The 26,719-nt window shown below is 37.7% G+C and overlaps 1 protein-coding gene across 1 annotated transcript in view; it reads left to right on the top strand.

Annotated features, from left to right (window-relative positions):
• Nucleotides 1-3,817: 3,817 nt before the first annotated feature.
• The window catches only part of LOC149246406 (cysteine-rich receptor-like protein kinase 10), a 41,757-nt gene continuing 18,855 nt past the window's right edge, over nucleotides 3,818-26,719 (top strand). Inside the window, exons 1-5 of the mRNA XM_089455683.1 lie at nucleotides 3,818-3,972; nucleotides 4,092-4,311; nucleotides 4,406-4,643; nucleotides 4,836-4,971; nucleotides 5,168-5,377. Coding sequence (XP_089311809.1) covers nucleotides 3,892-3,972; nucleotides 4,092-4,311; nucleotides 4,406-4,643; nucleotides 4,836-4,971; nucleotides 5,168-5,377 — 885 coding nt within the window. The 5' untranslated portion in view covers nucleotides 3,818-3,891. The remainder of the gene's footprint in view (nucleotides 3,973-4,091; nucleotides 4,312-4,405; nucleotides 4,644-4,835; nucleotides 4,972-5,167; nucleotides 5,378-26,719) is intronic.

The raw sequence follows: 26,719 nt of genomic DNA, 5'->3' as shown, positions 1-26,719 counted from the left end.
ACACATGCTCAACATGATTGATCGACAGTGTGAGCAACAAGTGAAACACTTGGGATTGATCGTTGGTCGACCATGACGACGCTTGCGTGATAGTGTATGTGACTTTGTGTGTTAGTGTGACAGATGTTTTCATAGTGAACACAACATGTACACATGTAGCAAAGACCTTGAGTATGAACAAAACTCGGTCGCAAACATGAGAGTGACATCAACATGAAAAATCTTGGGTGGCATGATCAAGCAATCTGGATGTGAAAACTCACACGAGCTCACGGAGTGAACCCGTGTGTGTGTAGTCATCAAGTCAAACTCTCAAAGGAGGCTCTGAAATTGGATGCATGCCAAAATTTTGGAGGGTGGTTGTAGACACTACAACAACTTGTTTCAATTTCCCCTACTTACTTCTCTCTTCTCCTTTACTGCCCTTACTTCATATCCTTGCTGGGTTTTGTCATGATTCCTCTTTCTTCTGAGAGTCTATTGTTTCCTCTTCTTTTTACAACATTACTGGATTTCTTCCTAATGTCTATTCCAACCTGCAACCATAGTTTCCCCTTATTTTTACAACATCACTGGCTTTCTTCCTAATGTCTATTCCAACCTGCAACCACAGTTCTTTATGACAAGATTTAACACAAAATAAAACATTATAAGATATGTACCAAGGTCCTCAATAATCTTCTTGTTGGTCCACTCCTTTGAACCAATTCTCTTCCAAAAGTATATCATTGCTTTCATCTCCCTAATATGTCTCCACACTGTTGCATCATAATGCAAGCTTGCTCTAACTACTACCTATCCTTCCTTTCTTAAAAGAAAGCTTCAAAACATCTCTCAAACTTGAACTTAATGTAAAATATAAACAAAACAAATTGTGATATAAACTTACTCTGTTTCCCTTTTTGAAAGCTCTGTATGTGCGAGATTTGCCTCCACTACTGTAGTTCTTCAATATCCTTGACTCGTAACATTTTTCTCCCTCTTCTTCCAAAATTTAAGCGCTCCTCTTTCAAGATTTACCCCGTGGTCCTCAATCTTCAAGCACAAATATAAATTGTAGAACAAACCAATTTACTTTCTTCAGATTCCTCCAAATTTGATTATGCTGCAACTACACTTTCTATTTTCTGTACTTTAGTATTTTTAGAGTATTCAATCTCTGATACCATTTGATGCAAGCCCAAAAATTGAGTCTACTTACCCACAATGCCCAATCCTACTCTGGCGAAAAAGTGCTTCCTTCAGCTCTATGAAATCAACTTTATTGGGATATAAATCCCTTTACTAATACAATGGGAGGAGCCAAAAGAATTGTACCAAAACCATCGAGTCCAATTCTCGTCATATATAACCCCCGGGTGTAAAGAATTTATTTACAATCTTTCCCTTTTAGTGCTTCTTTTACCCTCTTGAAGCTTTTATTAATTTTGTCATTCCAACCTTTCCTCTTATTTTGAATAGCCCCTGGAGTCAAGATTTCTTTAATATAAACCTTGGCTTCTTATAAATGTGGCCCGCTACAATGATAAGGTGCAACCTTTATACATATATCCCGCTGCCCAGAGCCCCAACTCTTGATTACGAAAACTTATGGGCTTGTAGATGTTACGAGATTTTAGGTATGGTCCACTTCACACTATCTCTACTCTATCATAACCTTGCTAACACGTTGAATCTCCTTAATGACCCCACAATTTCCGTCGCTTAATAGATCCAAGTAACGGAAAGTATTTATTTTGGTCACTTGACGGTCCCCTAGTCCCCGGCACTTGAATAAAAGAACTTATGGGATTCCATCGTTCCAGGTTCTCTGGGATAGATTTTTGTTATGAGGTTTTGTCAATAGATGGCCCCTGCTCCCACAACTAATGAACTTCACTCGGAAAGATAAATTGGCTAAGTGTTGGGCCTTTTCACGCTTATACTCGGTTTCAGCTCTCCAAATCTTCCTGACCTGTAGCTTCCGAGTGTGGGTCCTGCTGGCTTGAACTGTAATTTTGTGGAACCTTTCGCTTGTCACCACTTGGTTGAATTCTCTGCCTATCAACACTTTTATGATTTTTCCTATCAGCACTACTCAATGCCTGACACTTAATTATGAACTCCTTTGGGCTCTAATGGAACATGGGAACTCGAAAATCCCCATCAACTTCCACTTCATTAGATAACGATCCCTAGTGCCCAACAAGTTTTAATGATTATAATTCATAAGCCCTTATGGGCTTCCGACCTTCCGGTGCGATGCTCTTGTTCCATCTCCCGGTTCCATCAATTGTCATTCCTTGACTATTATCTAATGGGTTTCCATCCAAACTTAAAAAACTAAGTGTGTTTCACCTCTATGCCTCAAATTTTGCCTTTAGCTTAATTTATGATCTTTGGCTCCTTCGGTTCAATCTCGTTCTTCCAACATGGTCTCTCTCTCTCTCTCTTTGCCGATGCTGGATACTTTCAGAAGATTCCCATAGCCTCCACTAATGGATCATTAATCATATGTTGATCAACAATCAACACTATCTCTCCTAAGCTTATTATCACTATGCTCCTACTGTGCTACTACAATATGCCAATAATATGTATATATATACCTGCAGATACCTAGTGAGCTTTATCCACACCTGCAATATTAGATGATTGTGCATTCGTACATATTCAAGATTTATAAACAATTACGTGACATCCAATAATAAGCAAAGACTCATACTTCAATTGTACTCAAAATAGAGTAATTCCATACTATATACACATAATTAAAGGACCCTTGGCTTGAATTTACATCATTTGGCCCTCTATGCCTTAAAGCCACTCTTAGCCTCTATGCCTCTCTAGCTTTTTCTGAGATCTCTTCCTATTTCTCTTTATGATGAATAATTTGTCTACAAATTATATGCAAAAAGAGGATCGTGAACCAAAGTTAGTTTACATTACAATTCTTTTAACAATCTCTAAATCTAGCCTCCCTAGGTCATCAAAATCTTCTAAAAATCCAACTAACTCCTAAATCTCTCCAACTCTCCAAAATACTCTCCAGATCTCTCATTCAGAGAAGAGATTATGTATTGAAGATCTTTATATACTCTTAATATAAAGAGAAGAGATTACATCAATCATTATTTTAATCATTTATGTACAATAATTCTAGAAATATAAAAAAACATATTAAATTAAACAAATCCACTCCTTTAAAGAACCAACTTGTGTGATAAATAAAACCCTGAAATCTAATAAAAAAAGTTGACTTAAAGAAAAACACTCCTGCATCATAATTAAAAACAAAAATGTGAATAATTTAAATTGATGTGGTTAATTATTTTTTATATTTTTTAATTAATTAATTTAATTTTTTATAAATTTATATTTTTTAATTAATAAAATTATATTTTTAAATACATAAATCACTTCAACATCTGAAAATGCTTCATTCATTTATTTCAATTTCAGTATACGGGCTACTCAACTCATACATGGAAATCCAATAAATCTCTATCCAACTTTAAACAAAATGGATGATAAATAAATAAATTTATTAATTTACCAACCAATAAATGTATTTTAGTGTTTTGAGGCAAACGGAACAAATATTATCTTTAATGTGGTAAACCGAACAACGTGTCCGATAGATAAAGTTTTATCTGATCATTTTTGCCACCATATTTTTTTTGATGGAAGGGTGTATTTTCTTTGTATATAGATAATGGACAAGTGGAGGAAGATCTACTCTTGACTGTGCCGCAGAAGGTGTATATAAATAGTGGGCAAGTGGAGGAAGATCTGCTAGTCCCTGAGCCGCAAAAAGCGTATATAAATAATAATGAGCGCCAAAAAGTGTATATAAATAGTGGGCGAGTGGAGGAAGATCTGCTATCCACTGGGCGCCAAAAAGTGTTTAAGATGGAAGCTTTGGTAGCTGCTACAAACAATTTTCATGAGGATAACAAGGTTGGGGAGGGGGGATTTGGCGGTGTATACAAGGTAACATATGGTAATCATAAATCTTATATTGGTTTATATAAGAATATAGTAGTCCAGAAGGACAATTCAGATTTACTTTAGAAAATCTTTCATACAGAGCATTTGTCTGAATCTCTTAGGGGACTACCGACGACGGAAAACAAATAGCTGTGAAGAAGATGTCGTTCACAGACGAACGAAGTCGAGAATTTATGAAAAAACAATTTAAGAATGAAAAGCTGCTTGCAGAATTTCAGCATCGGAATTTAGTGATCCTACTCGGCTCATGCGAACAGGAGTCACAAGGGTTTCTTGTTTACGAGTACTTGCCAAATAAGAGCCTTGATAAATTCCTATTCGGTGAGTCACTTCAACTTAATATATCAATGTAGATAGTAATGTATCAATCTAGATAGTTTGGTGTTGAATTGGCCTCTTGAATGCATGGATACAGATCCAGAAAATCGCAAACTCCTTGATTGGCACAAGCGTTACAACATCATCCAGGGAATAGCTCGAGGGCTTCTCTATCTTCACGAGGATTCTCGAGTGCGGATTGTTCATCGAGATATTAAAGCAAGTAATATTTTGTTGGACGAGAAACTGAACCCTAAGATAGCAGATTTCGGCACTGCAAATCTTTTCCCTGAAGATAGGACTCACGTCACTGCTACAAGCCCTGTAGGAACTACGTAAGATTTTAACATGTTTGCATTGTAAATTTCTGTTTCATTGTTGTTGAAATTTTCTTTTATGTTTTACATAAGTATATGCAAAAAAGCATAAATAATTCAAAGGAAAATTGGAATTTACATTTTCTGTTCAATTTTTATCTTCTAAAAGTTCCTTCACAGCATCTCTTCCATTGGAATTTGAATATGCAGCGGCTATATGGCACCAGAGTATTTTATGACGAGGAAGTTTACTGTAAGAACCGATGTTTACAGCTTTGGTATTGTTCTCCTGGAACTTCTCACTGGAGAAAAGATATCATCTAACGCTCTGGAAAGTTTAGGACGGGTGAGATGCTGTCATACTGTTCAAGTTGTATTTTTTCAGAGGATATCTTTAGCCGAAGTATGAGATGACGGGTTTCACTGATCAATTTTGATACGAATTACTCATCTGTTGACTTGTATACTTATTTTATCAAGAAACTAAATTAAAACCAAAATTATCGATCTTTATTTCATGTATATATTTTATGAAAATGCAGGTATGGCATTCATACAAAAAAGGGAAAGTTGTGCAAACGATTGATCGAACGATAACTGAAACATGGGATAACGAGAAGCGCAAAGCGTTGAGATGCTTTCAGGTTGCCCTTTTGTGTATACAAGACGATTTAAAGCTTCGTCCAACAATGTCACGAGTTATTACGATGCTTTCAAGTTCTGAGAGTTTACAAGTTCCCACAAAGCCACCGGTATCAACTTTTCCATCTAGTCTATCATTCCTGACTCTTTTGGTTCCAAATAGGAAATTTGATGTCTTAAATTTATAAAGAAGTAGAGGTAGTGATAACTCATCAATTTCCTCGGATACTTTGGAGTTTTATTTAAAGTGTTATTATGTTTACAAGTGTGGAGGTGTATTTTTTCATTAGAGTTATCTTTTTCAACATCTTATTTTTTTATGAGTTAAGAATGGTGAGTTGTAAGTTCAAATAGGGACTTGCATCTCTCCAGTTGTCTTAGTTATCTTTAATCGACACTAGTTCTCCTCTATTGCTATAAAATGGAGGCCTTTTATGTACTTTTACAAAAGATTATGAGTAATAAAATACTCTTACGTGGTATCAAAGCAAGAGATTCCTGCCTTGCTGAATTCGATTTTGGAGTTTTCTATTTGGTGAATTCATTTTTGGAGTCTTTTATTTTTTAATGATTTGGAGTTTCTGTTTTGTGGAGCTACAAATTTGATTGAGTGTTGATTTGGATCTGATTTATTGTGAAAACTTTCACGATGTCTTGTAGTCTTTGAATGACATCATTTTTGTTACAATTTGATCTATTTTGACCATGCTTGATTCTCTACAGCCAGAGGCGCCTTTTGTCCAAATCTTCAACCAAAACACCATGTGCCTTGAACCTCTTTCTTTCCCTGTCTTTCCCCCCATCCTCATCGACTTTGAATCTCATGATGCCCTCTGGGTACTGACATGCAAAGAATTAATGCATTTTCAGCCTTGGCATCAAGGTTAAAGTTTTTGGGAACAAGTTTTACAGTGAGCTGCCCATATTGCAAAGTGACATTAATAACTATGAGGTTTAGTGTTTTGGGCTTTCTCTCTCATCCTTGCTTGCAAAATGGATCAGATCCGTTCTCAAGGAAGTTTGTTGCTTCAGCCTACCATAGGATAGGGCCATGACAGATGGTATCAGAGCTTGATTTAGGGCGTGTCGAGCTGATTGAGATTTGAAGAAAAGTGAAGCAAGTGGTAAAGCATTGTGCTTGGGCCAAGCTGAACGACAAGACATGGCAAGTTGCGAAGAATGCAATGGGAGGCTCTTACTGACCTTATACAGGTTGAGGCATATGAAAGAAGAGAACCCACGAATTCAAAATGAACTTGAAGTCTTGGAAGGGAATGTTGAAGAAGAGATTCTTCGACTTGGTTAGGTAATGGAGCAGGATGTAGCTGCAGATTGTGATGAAGAAGAAGAGGATGAAAAAGGTCTAGACTTGCCCCTTTTGAGGGATGATGATGCTTAGATAGATATGACTGATTGATATACAATACATCGACACCCGCATCATGGACAACAAGTTGTGGATGAGATGGAGACTACTTCATGGACCTGTGCATGACTCATTTTACACTTTGATGGAGATGGGATGGATTCTTGATCAAGTTGAAGTTGTAACAGGATGTTGAGGGAAACAACCGATGATAGCATAAGGAGGTGCATTCTCATGGTTTGAGCGTGACAGTTGGATTGATCACCCGACTAGTTCGAGTCATGAGGGTCAACAATGTACTGAGATGTGTTTGGGTTGAGTTGGAGTATCATGGCAGCAACTCACATGATGGCGATACATGATGGGTCGACGCGATGTATGTTGTAGTGATAGGATGTAGCTTGAGTTAGAGGGACCAACCTTCCACGGCAGGCCAACATGTAGAGATTGCGACAAAGGTCGTTGATGATCATGGATTGAGAAGACTTTCCCATTCACGGAGTCATGAGCCTTGATGGTTTGTGTGATGATGGAGCAGAGGTGGACAACATGGACATTTTGGAGACAATAGAGATAGCGACATTTTGTGATGATATGATACAACCATCTTATTTAAAGTGGGGGAGGATGTCAAGTCTGTTATCACTCCAATATTTCTCAAGAGTTGATTAGAAATAAATGATTATAGGTAACCACAAGCCTACTTTGGAGATTAGGATATAGCCTTCCTAATTCTCAAAGAGGGCTCTCTCTTTATGATTTAACTTTGTTTAGTTATTTGATTTTAGGCTAGTTATGATTGTACTTGGGTTTTGATTTAGATTTGGTGGTGGGATCACTTACTTAGATGAAAAGAGGAGTGTCTTTTACCATTGTGGTATGGGGTCAAATGTCAAACAAATAGGACTAGATCAAGTTCTAAAAACAGTGTTTACAGGGCAAGATATTCGAGTTACTTCAGATCTCAAGGCTGGATGTTGAAGTGGTTTTCAATCGGATCTAAAGAGAAACTAAGCATTCCTTAGGCTGGATTATGAAGAAAGTGAAAGAGGTCAATCGGGATGGGAGAGAAATTAAGGATTCTCATATCCGGATATCAGAAGAAAACATGTAAATGCTTAATTGTTCAAAATAGAGAGTACTTAAACAAATTCTGAGATAAATTCCTAGTTAATTCATTCAACTTTAGATAACATTCAAGTTTGTGAAAAAGATAAGAAAATAACAAATTTGACAAAGAAAATATTTCACTATAATCGCTCAACACATGAATCCTGTAATGCAATCTCTTTAATACTTGGTCGAGTCTGCTAACTTGAAAAATTGGTACAATAACCCTTAGGTTTATGATCAAAATAACTCTACAAATGTATAGCAATCCACACTCAATACTTCGAATTATGAAGTATTTATACAAAAATAATTTACAAAATATCCCAAACTATCTTGGGAATTAATCTAGGAGAAAGAAATATCTTTATGCAAGAAGATAGAGACAGTTATTGAACTATTGTTTGATGTCCCTGTTTATTAGGTTGTGTTGTCTTTAAGCTCTGATATTTTTCCTTTTAATCTTTGCTTTGCTGTTTGGTCTTCACGCTGGATGTTCTATTCACTCTGACCTTTCAACTGATACACTTTCATCTGGCTAGCCTGTCATTATCCTTTTACTATGTTTTTCAATCTTATTATACATTTTGACTGTGTATTTCTACAGTAAGTCATTTAATTTTTCCCATGTTTCAGCATCTGGTAATTGGATATTTATCATCTTCCTATAAATCTTATCTGCCTTCGTGTACTTCGTAAAAGTAGGCTTATTCACAAAAAGGTGTTTTACCTCATGCTGGAGGTAAAACGAATTCTCAAAAGTTTGATATAGGACCTTGCCAGTTGGGATTCCCTTCATAGATGAAGTGTTCACTTGATCTCTGGCCACTTCTCAGATTTTCTTGTTGTAGTCCTCCTCTGTCATTAACTTGCCATTTATTACCAAGGGATTGTGCAAACCTTTTTGCCTCAAAACTTTAAACTTAACCGTGAATCTGTTTATAGCCAGCTGCATGGTTTGGCACTTATCTTCAAGGTTTAACATTAAATTCCTCTAGGTGAGGACCCTTTTTACTTCCATTATTGTACCTATTTTGTCAGGTATCTCTAATTCTTGCAATTCATACTTATTTTTGGAGTTGAGGAAGTGAATGATCCTTGCAACTTCCTCTGACATGTCTCCCAGTTCTGCTTTTACTCTGCATATGGCTTCTATAGCCTGCTTCACTAATTCAATCTATTCAAAAATTACTTGAATGGATGGCCAAATATCATTGACAGAGTCAATGATATTGGCCCATGATTGTTCCTTAGCCTGTCCAAGGGGTTCTTTCAAAGTTAATTCATTGTACAAGCTTTTTATTCTTTCACTCATTCTGGCCGATTTCTGTATTTCCTCTTTATGCATAATCTGGGCAAGTTTGTAGTCAGTATCTAGATTGGTTACCTTTTCCGTGAGCTTGTTTATTTCAGTGGTCTGAATGGACATGTCTTCCATTTCTCTGGCCAACTTACTTGCCTCATCACCTGTTGACCCTATTGCTGATGTAGACGCTGTAGAAGCTAGCAGTGATGTAAGCATTGGAGCAGTAGGAGCTAATGATGCTGCCAAAGTGGAAGGTACTGCAATAGTAACTGTTGGGATAACAATGGCAAGGGCAGTCTCCAGACTAGCTTGTTTTACCTGTATCAATCTATCTAACTCTTTTTCCATTTCCTTCAGTTGATCATTCAATTGTAGCACTAGGTCCATCATCTCTTCTTGATGTGTTTGGCTCTCTAGGATCTCCTTTGTTTGTGGGTGCTCTGAATAAGGAATTTTTAATTATTTTTTAAGAGCTGCAATGTCCTCATTCTTCTTCTTGATCAACTTCTCAGTAGCTTTGATGTCATTGGGATCATGTCCAGCTCAATTACCAAGTCCTCCAATGACTTGATCCTATTGTCCTTGGCCTGTGAGGATTCCTTCTCCAATTTATATTGGGCTGTAATGTTATCTAAGGAGCTTTGTAGCTTATATGCAGCCATGGCCTTTCCTGTCAAGGTGGAGTAGATCATCTCTTTAGCCTGCTTGTGGAATTCTATCTGGTCAATGGGATGAACATCCCTGGCCAACACCTCAAAATCAATTTTCCTATAATCAGCTAATGTTTTTGGCTATTGAATAGTTGGCTGCATGACAGACACTTCCATTTTCCCTACTTTGATGTCAAAAGCTAACATCAACCTGCTCTGATTAACTGGTGTGTGCTTGAAATATTGGGCATATGTTTCTGCCTTCAATTTCTCATTTATGAACTTGATCTCCTTGTACCTGTCCTTGATATCTTTTTCCTTATCTGTTGGCTTGGTGAAAGAAAAAACCTCAACACTAAGTTGTCTCTCAATCAGTTGAGTGTTAGGTGTAGATGCTTGTTGTGTTTCTCCTGAAGCAGCTGTGATTTTGCTTCTTTCCACCATTGTATCAGTGTCAGTTATTTCCACTGATTCAATGGTTTCTTCCTGTTCAATTATAGGATTCAGCTTGGGCCTTTTCCTGAGCTCAAAATTCTCATCTGTGGTTTCCATAGCAGAACCGGAACCCTCCCCACTGTTTCTCTTTGGATTTCTCTCCTCATTTGCTAGGGTCTGTAAAATAGGAGGAATATTCATGGGTTCCCCTAGTTCTGGAATTTGCGGAAAAGAACTTTCATCAATTTGTTTCTCTACATCAATCACTGTATTTTCTACATCCACTTCTATGTTATCCATGTCAATTGATGTGTTTTCCAACCATTCTGATTGGTTGGAAAACCTCTCAATATCTGGTCTAGGATGGTGGATGAAAGGTTCTAATTTGACCTTGATTCTTAACTTATTTATGACCCCATGAGGGTCATACTATCACATAAAGTTGTTTCTGAATTTCATTTCCTGCAAGATCTTGTCAGCCTTTGGTCCAGCCTCTCTGTTATTACAAATGAAGGGACCCAATTGATTTTTAATTTTAAATTGGGTTTTCTTCCTAGCTGCTAGGAAGTTGAATTCATTAGAATTGATGATCTGCCTAAAACATTCCAAGGCAAATATCCTCATAAGGAGGTATTTGGGAAGTTTGTAAGAGGCAAGTTGGCATCCATAAATTCTAATCTTTGTGTGGTTCTGGTACAAATATCAATCTCCCACCTTACTGTTCTTGGCCAACTGTAATACCCTTTTGAGTTCTTGGGTGATTCTGGGCTGAGGGATACTAGTCAGCATGTTGATGACTAGATGGACAAATGAATCTATGAAGTCCTTATAGGTGAATGCAATGGATAATTTCTGGATCAAGGGTGTCTAATGAATAACTGACTTTGGATTCCCTTTGGTATCCAACTTCTGGATGTTGACAGGGAATTTGTTTGATTGATAATATAAAAACATATGAAATAACACAGAGGAGTACTTGAAGACTCTCTCAGTTGGTAGTCTGGTGAACTGTTCATGCATCCTGTCTACAATGAATTGAGCATAGTTGTAAATGACAGTAGAAGGCTCGCCTAGGGTAAAGATGGATAGAAAGGCCAAGACAACCTCATCCACATGCTCATCTAAGGTATATCTTAGGATGCAAGAGAGCATCGTAATAATAGGTTTGCCTCTCTCTGAAAAAATAGTGGCAGCATAAGGAGGACTATCTGTGGGAGTATGGCAGTCCTCTATGATGAAAGTCTGGAATATTTGTGCTATTTTGGTCAGCTCTAACTTAATGTATAGGTCCAGCAAGTCACCAATAGACAATAGGGTCTCATCAGGGCTTGGTTGGACCTGCAACATTTGGTTAATAGTCTCTGCAGTGATGGTAAATAACAGTTGTTGGTTAGGGGTGATAATAGCCCTTTGGCTAGGAATGTAAAAGGCATGACAGAAGTGCATAATGTCAGGGAATGGGTGTACTTATAGGAACAAATTCCTGGGTAAATTAGATTCACAAAGGTGGATTTCACCGTTCTAGTTTAAGAATTTGTCCTTACTCCAGTAGTGGAGCTTTAGAAGGTAAGCTGGGGAAGTAGTATCCTTTATTGAAAATATTTGTCAGCTAATGCTAGGTTGTCAATGTCCAGGTAAGGGGTTGACAGAGGTCTAGTTAGAAATAATGGAGAAATGGTTATGTGGTTGTAACGTTACCTTCTTAGTTTAGGAGTTGTTCCTAGAATTTAGGAGGTTGTTTTCAGCTACCTAATTTTCAGTCATGTATTTAATATGTAATATTCATTCATTGTAAGTAGAGTGAATGAGAGAGAGAGAGTCTCCTCCTTGTTTTGAGTGCAGTCTCCAGGTGATGTACACACCTGTGAGCTGCAACTCCTTCTGATTAATTCAAGTTTGATTATTTTTTTCTTGGTATCAGAGCTTAGGGTAGAGGTAGCGTTAATTTTGTTTTTTTTCTGGGATGTATCATTAGTTGCACATCTGTAGTGGTAGGAGTACATGTAAAGATATCTGTGTGATCAGGTGGAGCTGCAGTAACACCTGAAGCGAAAAGGCATCAGATGACTGATCATCACTAAGCCGATGGAAGGGTTGGAGCGGAAATTCAGAGCGGATTTTTTTTTTTACAGAAGGTGCAGCGATTAGCGTGGTTTTTATGAGGAACAGTCGCGCCATTAGTGCGGGTTTGAGGCTGTAAATCGTGCCAAAGAAAAGAACGACCAAATTGGCGCGGATCTGTGGCTGTTAAGCGCGCCAAAATTCCTGCACTCCACAAATTTTCATTTTCCGCAATTAGCGCGGGTTTTGCGCTGTTTTGAGCGCCAGCCCTTTCTCTCTGTAAATCTGCAATCTTTGTTGCAGATCGGAGTTGCCCGGTGGAGGCACGTTTGCCCGGTGGTGGCGAACTGAAGATCCTTGATCAGCTCGAAGGTAGCAGATCGGATCTGCCCGGTGGTGGCGATTTGAGGTGCCGTGATCCGCTCGAAGGTAGCAGATCGGACCTGCCCGGTGGTGGCGTAGTGCAGCTCCTCGGTCTGTTCGGTGGAAGCAGATCGACTTTGCCCGGTGGTGGCGTGTTGGAGCTCGTTTGTTGATCTGTTCGGTGGTGACAGATCGGTTTTGCCCGGTGGTGGCATAGTGAAGTCCTTGATCTGTTTGGAGACAGCAGATCGGACTTGCCCGGTGGTGGCACAGAGAAGTTCCTGATCTGTTCGTGGTAGCAGATCGGACTTGCCCGGTGGTGGCCGATTAGAGTGTTCAGTGGTGCAAAAATGAACAACAGTCTGGAATCATACCTCCACGAGTCTGGCAAGCTCGATGGAACGAATTTTTCCAACTGGAAGTTCAAAATGCAAACCTTGCTGGAGAGTGCGAACGCATGGTCGATCGTCTTGGGAAATGAACAGAGATCCGGAAATGCAACCCAAGAACAGGATTGGGATAAGAGAGAAACAAAGGCAAAAGTAATACTGAAGATGTCTGTCAAAGACAACGTTATCCCTCATATTCGAGACTGCAAGTCGGCCGCGGAGATTTGGAATACGATCAAGGGTCTGTATGAGACACAGAACACAAATCGTGTTCTCGCACTCAAAGGAAAATTGTATGCACTAAAGATGGACGAGAATGAATCTGTTGATGGATTCACAGCCAGAATCAAGGATCTGAAAGACAAATTGGGATCCATTGGGGAAAAGGTATCAGACTCAGATCTGGTTACCCTCACACTGAACAGGATGACCGATGAATATCAGACATTCATCTCAGGGTTGGCAGCTAGGGAGAAAGCCCCCTCTTTTGATGAGCTGACAGCGATTCTGCTCCAGGAGGAGGAGCGAAGACAAAATCTGAAGACCCAGAGCAATGACCTTGCTCTGATGGCAAAGAGGCGACAGCACAGAGGAAAGCAACACCAACACCAACACCAGCACCAGCAACCGCAGCAGCAGTAGCAGCAGAAAGGGGCCAACTCCTTTCAAAGGAGACCATCTAGAGGTATGAATGATAACTATGTTAAGAGATGTTTTTACTGTGGAAAGCCTGGTCACCAGATCAGAGAGTGTTATAAGAGGCAAGCAGATGAAAGGAGAGTAAACAGAAGAAACATCAGGGCTATTTTGCTGAAGAAGAGGAAGACCACAGCTATGATCTTCGGCTATTTACAGTTGACTGTGCACTCTCAGCATCGAAAGGAGATGAGGATAATACGTGGTATGTCGATTCTGGCGCATCATCGCACATGACTGGTAAGAGAGAATATTTTGAGTTTCTTGAAGAATCTACATGTGGATCCAAAATTTATTTGGCTGATGACAGTGGGTATGAGATCAAAGGTTGTGGGGATATTCCTGTGAAGCTACCTAGTGGCGACATCAAACATCTCAAAAATGTTTTATATGTTCCAGGAATTAAAAAGAATTTGATCTTTGTCTCTATGATAACGGACCACGACATGCAGGTGCAATTCTTCAAGAATGGATGTGTCATTCAGGATAGCAAATTGGAGACAGTTGCAACAGGAGTACGCATGGGGAATTTGTATAGACTGGATGCAAGGAGCATGCCACGACAGGCGATGGTTGCAGCAACATCAACAACTGAGTATCTCTGGCACCAGAGATTTGGACATATCAATCTACAAGATCTCATCTTACTTAAAAATAAAGGTATGGTTGATGGACTTCCTGCTTTACATAATATCAAACCGGAATGTGATGGATGTGCATTAGGGAAGATGCATAGAGATGAATTCCCTTTGCATGTCAACAGAAAAGAAAGAGATCCTAGAACTAGTGCATACAGATATTTGTGGACCTATGCAGACTAGGTCTTTAGGAGGTGCATACTACTTTCTACTGTTTATAGATGATTGCACTAGGTTCTCTTGGGTGTATTTTTTAAGCAAAAAGAGTCAAGCTTTCCGATATTTTAAAGAATTCAAATCTATGATAGAGAACCAAACAGGAAAGAAGATAAATATTCTCCGCTCAGATCAAGGGGGGGAATACAGGTTAAATGAGTTCATGAACTTCTGCAAGCAGCATGGGATTATACAACAATTTATAGTGCCACACACTCAGCAGAATGGAGTAGCAGAATGCAAGAACAGGACCCTTGTGGAGTGCGCAAGAAGTATGCTTCAAGGTAAGGGCATTTCTAATGGTCTTTGGGCAGAAGCCATTAATACTGCTATTTATTTAAAGAATAGGAGTCCCACCAAATGTCTAGGCTTCAAAACCCCCTTTGAAGCACTGTTTGGACTCAAACCAGCAGTCGGTCATCTGAGAATATTTGGATCTAAAGCTTTTACTCATATACCGAAAGCAGATAGGAAAAATCTAGATCCCAAAGCCTTGAAATGCATATTTGTAGGATATGGCACAGAGTATAAAGCTTAAAAATTATATAATCCTGTGACTCATAAAGTTTTTGCAAGCAGAGATGTCATTTTTCATGAATAGACAGAAGATGGAAACGAAGACTCTAACAATGACAGCCACATTCCATTCCTGATAGAACTGAACAGTGAAGATGAAGAAGAACAAGAGCAGGAGCAGGAGCAGAAACAGGAAGAAGTAGCAGCAGATAGTATAATAAGTGAGGATGCAGGCCCGGACAGTGCTGAAACAGAAAGAGTTGAGGTGAGTCATTTACCTAGAAGATCAGGTGGAAAGACTAGACTACCTGCAAAATTCAGAGACTATGCTTTAATGTCCAAAATTTTAAATATTGTAGAACCCTCAAATTATGAAGAAGCAAGTAGATTAGATGAATGGAGGGCTGCAATGAATGAAGAAATGGAATGCATATATAGAAACCATACTTGGGACTTAGTTGAGCTGCCAGAAGGAAAAACCCCTATAGGTTGTAAGTGGCTGTATAAACCTAAGATAAATGCAGATGGTACTGTAGAAAAATTCAAAGCTAGACTGGTAGCAAAGGGTTATTCACAACAAGAAGGAATCGATTTCGATGACACCTTTGCCCCTGTAGCTAAACTTAATACAATTAGAATGCTAATCTATTTAGCAACAAAACATAAATGGAAGCTACACCAGTTAGATGTTAAATCTGCATTTCTGAATGGGGAATTAAAAGAAGAAATATATTTAGTACAGCCTCCTGGGTTTGTGAAAAAGGGGCAGGTGAATTTAGTGTGTAAACTGCATAAGGCACTTTATGGATTGAAACAAGCACCCAGGTCATGGTATGACAAAATTGATTCATTTTTTGTTCAGCATAGTTTCCATAAGAGCCTCAATGATCCGAATCTGTACACCAAGATAAATAAATAGAGGCAAATCATTTTGATTTCTTTGTATGTGGATGACATGATAATAACAGGGAATGCAAATAGTTTAATCAAAGAAATCAAGCAGCAAATGTCATAGGAATTTGAAATGAAAGACCTTGGTGATCTTCATTATTGCCTAGGACTAGAAGTGTGGAAAGATTCTGGTCAAACTTTTCTAACTCAAGGAAAGTATGCCAGAAACCTGTTGGAACGATTCAGAATGGAATAGTGTAAAACAGCAGCAACACCATTGCAACAGAACCTCAAGTTAAGCAGTGATGATGGCACAAAACAGGTGGATGCCACTTTGTATAGACAGCTAGTGGGAAGTCTGATATATCTTACGACAACTAGACCTGATTTGGCATACTCTGTTAGTGTGCTGAGCCAGTTTATGTCCAGACCACTTGACAGTCATTGGAATGCAGCAAAATGTGTGTTGAGGTACCTTAGTGGTACTTGTAATTATGGTATTTTATACACTGACATTTCTGATGTTACTTTAGCAGGTTATTCAGATTCTGATTGGGCAGCCAACCTGGATGATTGTAGATCCATCACAGGCTATGCATTCAGTATCGGATCTGGGGTTATTTCATGGAGTAGCAAAAAGCAAAGCACTGTAGCATTATCGTCATGTGAAGCAGAGTACCAGGTGTTGTGTGCAGCTACATGCGAAGCCATTTGGTTGAGGAGATTGCTTAGTGATGCAGGCGAAGGACAAAAAGCAGCAACCAGCATCAAAACTGACAATCAAAGCACAATAAAACTTGCATACAATCCAATTTTCCATAAGAATACTAAACACATTGATACTCAGTTTCACTTTGTACGAGAAAAGATACAGTCTAAGGAAATTTGTGTGGATTATTGTAATACTTGTTATAATTTAGCTGACATTTTTACTAAGCCTCTAGGGCGAGTAAAGTTTGAGTTATTTAGAGGGATGTTAGGTGTGCAAAATAACCCTTTCTCCATTAAGGGGGGGAGTTAGAAATAATGGAGAAATGGTTATGTGGTTGTAATGTTACCTTCTTAGTTTAGGAGTTGTTCCTAGTATTTAGGAGGTTGGTTTCAGCTACCTATTTTTCAGTCATGTATTTAATATGTAATATTCATTCATTGTAAGTAGAGTGAACGAGAGAGAGAGAGTCTCCTCCTTGTTTTGAGTGCAGTCTCCAGGTGATGTACACACCTGTGAGCTGCAACTCCTTCTGATTAATTCAAGTTTGATTATTTTTATCATGGCTCACATCCGGAGAGGTCTCGGAAGCCATGGCTAAGTTTATGGATATGAATTAGGCTTGTAGTGGTTGTAGAAGTGAGGTCTGGAAGCCATGGAATAGTGAGATGACAGTTACAGTCTGTAAGAGAAGGGTTTAGGGTATACAAGTAAATTTCTCTTCAATTTAGGCAAGTTTATTAATTAATTTGAATTAATTAAGCTTTCAATTGGAATATACTTTTTCAAATTGAGAGGGTCGTTCCGATTTTTCTCAAGAATACCTGGAATTTTGCGACCTGGCTTGTAAATTGGGTTTAATGGTGAATGTAGAGGGTACAGTAGCTTGAACTGTCAATTGGTTGCTTGATTTAGGTGTCCGGAGCTTCTTTAGGTGGTAGATGGTGGTTAATTTGTTCGCAGAGGTTCAGGGTGTCACAGAATGGCTTGAGTAGCAGTTACAATGAAAACGAGCGAAAAGAGTGAATTGGGGCTTTTTCGTCCTTTTAACAGGTTATGGTCACATTTTGGCGTAGAAAATATAAATGAACAGTGGGCAGTTTTCGGCTTTTGGCGGGGAGGTGGTTTTCTAGGCCATCATACCACTTTTGGAGGGCAGGAGATATTTTTCGCGAGCACGCAATCTAGCCTAGGGCTGCAATGTAGCAAAACAACGCCCAAGCAAAACCGCGAATCTTGCGTGCTCTCGGGCTACTATCAGTCGGACAATGAACCCATGTGATATGGATGTGCATTGTCGGATCTGGGGGTAGGAGATCAGACAATTGTCGCATGGTTAAGATGCATGGAGGGAATTGGGAAAGGGAATTGCGGGGCCCAAGTTTTAATTACAAATATTTGTAATTAAATAGTAAATAAGGTAGGGATTAAATATAATCAGCGTGTTTAATAAAGTGGGACGAGGGGTTATGTGGCGGGTTTCTTTTTTTAACTGCACCGAGGGTTGGTGGGTCAAAAGCGGTTGTCAGGAAATATGAAGCGAGGAGTTAATCAAATAATGCGGGGGATAAAAACTTAGGATAAGGGGGTTTTATGGGTTTTTGAAGGGAAATAGGGCAATTAATAAGGGGGGAGTTAATATTTGCAATGGGGAATGGGTTTCACACTAGGGAAAATGGGGTTGTGCGTAGGGGGATGATTTTTGAAGGGTAATTACTAGGGAAATGTGTGAAACCAAGGGGTAAGGGTCAAAATGAGGGGAAAAGGGGATTTATACATGATAAAGGGATAATGGGGAAATTAGCAAATAAGCATGTGGGGGCATAGTGAAATGAGGGGAAATTAGTTAAACCAGCTTGTGAACATCTTTTCTTTCTCATAAATGCTCCTGCACATGAAACATAGGATTAAGCATGATAAATGTGCTTTTGACTCAGCAACCTTGTACATTTGCAACTTTTCTTCTACCTACCCTTGATTTATCCTAGCATTTTTTCTTCACTTTATTGGGTGCATTTGAGCTTGCTGACCCTTTATTTCCTTTTCTTTTGACATGCAAACTATCTAATTCTAACCTTATAACTTCCAATGGCTCAGATTAAGTTGATGAGCTCATTTTTATTCTCTACCTAACTACTGATCTGCCAAGATTAAACAATTTGGCTAGATCTTTATTATCTATCTATCAACATAAAATTTAAAGCATGAATAAGTCAAGATTAAGCTATTCGACCATCATGGATTGTGGCATTTGTGACACGCTGCACACAACCTTATTTGACATAGTAGAGTAAAAAGTAGTGGCATCTGAATTTGCACACTTTCATGATCTTTTTTATTTCTTTTTGGGGTTCATATTTTTCACTTTTTTGATCTTTTTCTCTTTCTTTTTGTCCTTTGATTATTCTTTAGGGACATACCCTCTTTACATTTTTTTAACTTTTAATATGGAAAACATTTTGCAGAAAGCAAAAGTATGTACAATATTAAAAGATTAACCATTTCCAATTCAAAATTATGAATCATATTACTATAGGACCCTAACAAGGTCCATGAGTTGAGGCAGGCGTGATCACGTGCGGTGAGTGCTCGTGCGGACCGACTCGACACATTGTGCAATGGCTGTTGGACATTCATTAAACATGATCAAGTTAAGTCGGGCACGCCCAAGTGCTACAAGCGCCCGTACTACACGATTCGAGCGGATGTGTGATGAGAGCACATCGGTTAAAGGTGACGGGAACACATGCACCCATAGTGGCGGGCGAGACCGGTGAGCACTTGGTAAGACGTGTGGAGGTCACACAATGGTGGAGGGCGACATGGGCGACCTGTGCGACCTGCGACCCAAATGTGTGACGATTTGGCCGAAGTGCGACAAAGGCCGAGTTTATAGAATGGCTAGGTGTGCGACGATGAGGAGGCCGACGTGTTAGAGTGGTTGGGCTGACTTGAGTATTTGCATTGAAGCTGACCCACACATGGGTGAAGGGTCGTGACCCTTGGCCGAGTTGGATGAGTTGGCACACGTATAAGTATGAGGTGAGTGGATGGTATTTGGGGAGGCAACCATCACAAAGTTCAACAAGAAGAAGAATGAGGGAAGGGAGGCATAAGGAGGTTGAGATTGTTTTGGGTGAACCGCAGGTGGATGTGCGGAAGTACAGGTTGGCGGATATGTTACAAAACTATGGGCGGAGTTGCAAGGCGTGATTAGGCTGCCTGACTCGACCTGACCCGAGGGCACATGCGCGGAGTTGGGTGAGTAGCCTAACCCGAAGGCGTGAAAACTCGAGGGCGAAACATACTTGTGTGTAGTGAACGATGTGATAGGAGGTTTGGGCATGATAAGGTGCAACAAGGTGTGCGACCAAGCAACCAAATGATGAAAGTGCTAGTGTGATGGTTAAACTACAGAAATTGTTCTAAGGCAAGGAAATTTGGGGTTTCCTCATATCTTGTGTGGCAATAGGCAATCAGATAGCTGCAAGATTTTGACACAATGCTCGGTGGATTGTGCAGGCCAAGGAAGTTGGTAGCACATGACTGTTGTAAACTTGTAGTTGTAAGATATTGTGCATTACAGTTGTATATTATATTGGGAAAACTTTATGGGAGTTTCCCCTCCCAAGTATATATGCATTATACTTGTATGGTATATGATTTTTGCTGCATAATAATGATGATGAAATGTAATTGAAGTAAATGTTATTCCGATGCATTTTTAACACTTGAAGAATTGGAGAATTGTCTAAGTGTTGGAATTAGGTGTAGTCCATACACTCTAGTACTAGTGAAAAGAAAAAGTGTAGTGGTGTTGCACCCACTATACGTGGTTAAAAGACTACCACAGGTATATGGTCGTGACAACCTTAGTGGAAGAGAAGTGTAGCACACAGTATTTATTCGAGTTCTCATTTCAAGTCGATGAGGTTGCATTGCCTAGTTATCACAGCATATGTGAATAGGTTGAAGTCAATTGAAACAACATGGGAAGACAATGGAGGTTGTGTGTTCAACGTCTCATTCAAAAATATATTGTAAGTTCTCAAAGTGCCACAAAACCAAATTATGACAAGGTTTTTCCATAAATGATTTTCCCTCATTAATTTTTTAATAAGGGAGAAAAGCGCATAGAAATAAATTGGAAAATTGGCAAGGTTCTTTCCTTCATTTTATTTGCCCACATAAATTTTTTTATAGAGAAAACCGTATTAAAAAAGGGGAAGAGTTGCTTTTGAAGGTTTTTAAGTTTCTTAAAAAATTTTGGGGCAAATTTTATTGAGTTAAAAAAAAAGTCTCGGTAAAAGTTATTATGCTTTAAAAAGGAGGAAAAGAATTGAACAGTTATTACTCAACATTTTTTCACTGGGTAAAAAGAGGTTTTTTCATTCTCTTGTTCTTAACCTTGGGTTATGAAATGCTTTCTTGATTGGCTAGTCATGAAAATCTAGCGAGATTTATGTCATTTGTGGAAGTGTAAAATGACTTCTGTTGTCGTCATCAACCTTGTTTTGTGGCTAGTACATTTTCAACTTGGTATTTTTCAAGAAGGGTAAAAGGTTGCAGGAGCTTCATGAGAAGAAGGAAGCAAATAAAATTTGTAAATATTTTCTTCAAATGCAGTCAGTCATAGTTGTTTCGCAAGTAGATAATGCAACTCTTAAGAATAGGTTGCAAACTTCAGTAGCTGAGAAAATCTAGAACATTGAACATTTGGAATTATCCATGGGAAAATATTTCGAGATGCTTGCAAATGAATTTCAAGAGAAGAGTGTCATCCTTGATGACTTGCAGGAGGAAGTTGAATCTTTTTTTGACACAAATTTGAAGAAACAACTAGAAGAGAAAAATAATCAACACATTATGGAGATTAATTGTTTAAAAGAAACAAGGATGGAGCAATATCATTTTTTGAAACAAGATTATGATGCCTTGTCTCAATAGCTAATTGAGAAGGATGAGGTTATACAAAAAATGCAAGAGTCTAAGAAGGAACTTGAATTGGAAGTTCGTCATCTTCAGATATTTGAGATGGAGACTGTTGATGTTAAAGTGCCAAGCCCTCCTTTGTCCACACTTGATGTTGATTGTCAGATGGCTGCATATGACCATGAATCATCACATGTTGTTGTTGCACCCAACTTTAAAAAGCATACCACTGGTATTGGATCCTAATTGTTGATAAAAATGGGATATACCGGTGGACTTGGGAAGAATGGACAGGAGATTGTTTTTCCTATTAACCATGTAGTGCAGACATCAAGAGAAGGTCTTAGATCCTATTGTTGCCTCATCACCTACATCAAACTGTGAAGTGCTTGATAAACATATTGATGACATGGATGCTGATGTCATTCCAGATAAAAGTGTTGTGGCACCCAACTTTGATTCTGAATAAAAAAATTGAGTTATCTGCACACCCTCATCAGAAGAAATTACCCAAGCATCAACATTATTGGTCAATTAGTAGTCTTTCTTTTAGATCATTACAAAAGAAACATGAAAGAATGAATCTTGGACTAGCACCAACTATCAAGATAGATTGTGGATGAATCAATGGCTGGTCATGGCATAATTTGAACAAATTATTGAAGAATTCATATCATTATGTTGCATCAGTTGTTCATTGTTGATTTTCACTATTCCTTTAGTTGTGCTTCATGGGGGGAATTTGCTGAAAACGAAGACTGTTGATTCTTGCTCCTTTCGTAGTTATGTTTTAGGGGGTTGGGCAAGGCTGGGGGGGGGACGGCAATTAGATGGTGACAAATATTGTTGTCATTGATTTGTTGAAAATCATCATATTTTTTGTTTGATTAGTGTGTTGATGACGATGTTTAGACAACTTCAGGAGTGTTGTTGTACGGCATTTGCCATACTTATAGGCCTCATTAGTTGTTTGTTGGTTGATGATGTTGCTTTTGTTTGAAGCCCTTGTCTCGATTCTTTCATTTTTTTGGAGAAGTTGACATTGTCTACCACCCTTGTGCCTCCACAACAATCCTACTTCAAAAATTGACCAACATCGTTAAGGTTTCATGGCTCTCATCCTCAAAATATTGGTACTTCAACATTTATTACTTCTTGATTGGAGCAGACCTATGTTCATGCCATTCAATGAATTGTTATGGGATCTACAATTTTAGCTCCATGATAATTTGAGCAGTGACTTCTTTCTCTCTTCTTTTTTTTTTTTTTTGGCGGGCAGGTAGGCGTGGGGGTTCCTATGGATTTTACTCTCTTTCTCCACTTTTGAGAGTTTGTGCATGGGTACTTAGTCATACCTTGTTGTCGAGACCCATTATTTGTTTTCTTTTTTCTGTAGTTACTCCCTATGTTCTGCTTAAGGGGGGGGAGTATTAGAGTTGTCTTTTCCAATGCCTCATTTCCCTATGAACTAAGTATGGTGAGTTGTCAGCACACAAGGAGACTTGCATCTGTCTAGTTGTCGTAGTTATCCTTATCCAACACTGGGCCTCCTCCATTGCTATATAATGGAAGTATTCTATGTACTTTTACATAAGATTGTGAGTAATAGAATACTCTTACATAGTCAAAATGGTGATAATGCTTGATTACGCATAGGAATCTGTCAGTTACTATTAACCTCTCCTTTATTCATCAAAATTAAAAATATTCCTAATTATGTCACAGTTCTCAATCTAAATAAGATGCCTAAATAAAGTGAATAACTATAAAAAATTGAAGTATATTAATGAAAATAAAAACTTAATTTCAAGAGAGACAAAAGCATAAGCTACAATGCGGAAAAGGCATTAAGCCTAAATTGTATTTTGTATTACAAATAATGATACATAATTCAGAAGATGAGGCATGGTATTATAGAATTGGCTAACAAACAACCAATTTGGCTAATTGGCTGAACTTTCTCTACAAGTTTCTCCACAATATCTCCATAAATGTCTCCACAAATATCTAAGCTAATTTTGTGTGATTTCATCTCTAACTTCTCTCATTATCCTCATTTTTTGTCATACGCAGACTTGTAAAGTAAGTCTACTTTCATTATGAATAATTTCATATTTTTTTATGAATTGTTCCTTCACACACCCTTTAATAAATGCTTAATCAACATTTACTTTGGACTTAATGATTGTTAATATATGTATGAGGCTAACATTCCCCCCCAATCATAAGTTCAAAGTAAGAACCTGGTACCATCTCCAAGTCTTCATGTTGAAACTGCTGAGCTAATCCTCAATGAGGAACTGCTTGAAAAAACCACCAAAACTGGATGCCTAAAAACTCCAATATGAAGAGAGCACACCAAGAGAAGTGAATCAACTACAAGTCTGATACAACTCTAAAAATGCTTGACAATTCAATGTAATGCCAAACTGTAGTTCAGATGATCTATCTATCCTTTGCTTGGTCCAATGACCATCCAAGAGAACAAAAGAATGTCCACAAATGCTCTCAATCAGCATCTTAATCACTTTCCCACTGGAAAATTTCGATGCCCACTGGAAAATTTATGTTGTTGTCAAAACTTTGAGTATGAAAACCATCAATTCCCCCCTTTTCAAACTGAAAGGAGAGATCATAACCATCTGCATTTGTTTTGAAATCTTCCCACTTTAGATGTAGGAGAGTTTCATTGTTGTACTCCCCCTTCCAAACACATGAGAGTACCATCTTCATTTGACTGTTGGCTGCAATATCTGAGATTGAATTATGCGATAAAACATAAGCAAACATTTGACCACTCCCAATGATCAATACATGCATAATTGATCTTCAATTTGGCTGGTTGGTTTCGTTTGCAAAATCTTTCTCACGAGTGGATTTTCTTGCCACAATGGTGACAAGGATGGAGATCAAAACAATGATCTTCCATATGACCTGTTCTTTGACAATGTTGGCATTTTGGTTTTTCTTCAACTTTCTCATTGATTTCGGATGTTGCTTGTTCAAGAAATCCACCACTGATGAACTTGATTGGTTTTGAATAATTCAAGATATGTAAGTTGTTGTCTTCTTTGTCATATCTTAAACCACATCGATTTCTGTTACATTGGACTTCTTCCCATAGTTTGATGATTGGCTTTGATCAAGAAGGTTGAACTTGATCATGGACAACTTCTACACTTGAAGTTGTATGGTTGAGTGGCTTGGAATCATCTTCATTGTTTGAAGTTGTGTTGTTGAATGGCTTAGAAACATGACTCTTCTGCTGCAGCTCATCACGTTATAGCTCTGATTCAAGTTGGAGAAATTAAACGGTCTCATGTGCCTGATGTATCTATGCTTTTTAATATCATCAAGGGTCGCTTTTCTGATTTTCATTGTGTCTTGAACAACGGATAATATCAAATTGTTTAGATACTCTAACAATTGAATACTTTTCTCAAGTTGAACTTGCTTGCTTGAACTCACGCTTGCTTGATTTTAACGCTTGCTTGATTTTTCGAACTTGCTCGCTTGAACTTGTTTGCTTAAACTTTCTTTCTTGAATTTTACACTCGATCTTAGATTTGTTCTTTGCTTTTCTTCACTCACTTCATTTAAAAAATTTAGGGTGTTGACTACCACCGAAAATGCACCCAAGTTAATGATTTGTTAATGAGTAGATGACAAGTTCAAATGAATTCTACCAAATATGACTTTAATGATTCAAGGTTTGGGTGTTGGGTTCAACCAAGGATGCACCTGATACAAATCAAATTAACTTACAAAGAAAATGATGATAATACAATTTAATTTCAATTTGATTTGACTCTTAAAAAGAATGGTTGCAAGTGCATTGTTGAAAAACTGATGTTGAATTGATGCAAATTTTGTTGATTTAGACTTTCCTTGAAATGTTGATGATTGCTTGAGTTTGTTCTTTGCAACTTCTTAATTGTGGGTGCTTGAAAAAATTTGTTTTGTTTATTTATCCTAACTTGTAGCTACTTGATTACATATGAGTAAACTCCTTGAGTGTATTGTAGAGTCATGATCCAGATTACCCACAGTTTCTAGTTCATTCTGCCAACGTTTCAAACCCCAAAGGGGGTCCATCATCAGGACAAATCAGATAGAAAATGAATGAAAGATTATTGAGACAAGGGAGCCTTGCGACCTGGATATAAATAAACCAAGAACCTTAATTTTGTAAGGGCCGATACATGATTTCTTATTTATTAATTAATTTCCTTATAATTTTATTTTATTTTTATTTTTTATTATAAAAGTTTTATAAAAACTTTTTAATTAATTATTTAATTATTCATTATTAGTTCAGGATTAATTATTTTCATCATGAATCCTTAATTGATTCAATCTTATTTAATTATATAATTAAATCAATAATTTAATTTAATATAATTAATTATATAATTAAACCATTAATTTAATTTAATATAATTAATTATATTAAATTCATTAATTAATTAATTAATATAATTAATTATATAATTGAATCATTAATTTAATTTAATATAATTAATTAATTAATTAATTAATTAGTTTAAGTCAATTAATTAATATTTAATTAATTTAATATAATTAATATAATTAATTATATAATTAAATCATTAATTTAATTTAAATTAAATTAATTAATTAATTAATTTGTTTCTAATTTAATATAATTAAATTAAATTAAATTAATTACTTTGTTTTAATTAATTAATTAAACCTTCGAAATGAAAGACCCCTTTTTCTTTATGCTTCCAAGAGTCCACAGGGGTTTATTTGTTTGACCAGAGGAAGCCAATTTCCACTGATTTCACTCCCATTGTCCCGATTGAGGTTCTGAGGGAATTTCATAATTTCAATGGCCTCTCTGATTTTTCTTTTATGATAGTTGTCCTCTCTAGCAATTACCTTGGCGTCTTCCAAACACACATGATGTTTGGTCTTGGACGAGTGCTCAGCAAGGGCTGATGTATGGGATCTTTCATTCTTTATGTCAGCAGCGTGCTCTTTAAGTCTTATTTTCAGAGACCCACCTGTTTCCCCAATATAACTCTTGCCACATGAGCAATCAATCTTGTACATGCCCTTGAGTTGTTGACGATCAATGTTATCCTTAACCGACCTCATCATTTGCCTTATCGTTCCACATGTTGTAAACTGAGTGTCTATGTTATTCTTCC

This window comes from Pinus tabuliformis, chromosome 7, assembly GCF_031772625.1.
Source record: "Pinus tabuliformis cultivar Carrire ecotype Pingquan chromosome 7, CPIR1, whole genome shotgun sequence".
Classification (NCBI taxonomy): Eukaryota; Viridiplantae; Streptophyta; class Pinopsida; order Pinales; family Pinaceae; genus Pinus; species Pinus tabuliformis.
Note: the sequence above shows the minus strand (reverse complement) of the source record. Positions and strands in the feature narration are given on the sequence as shown.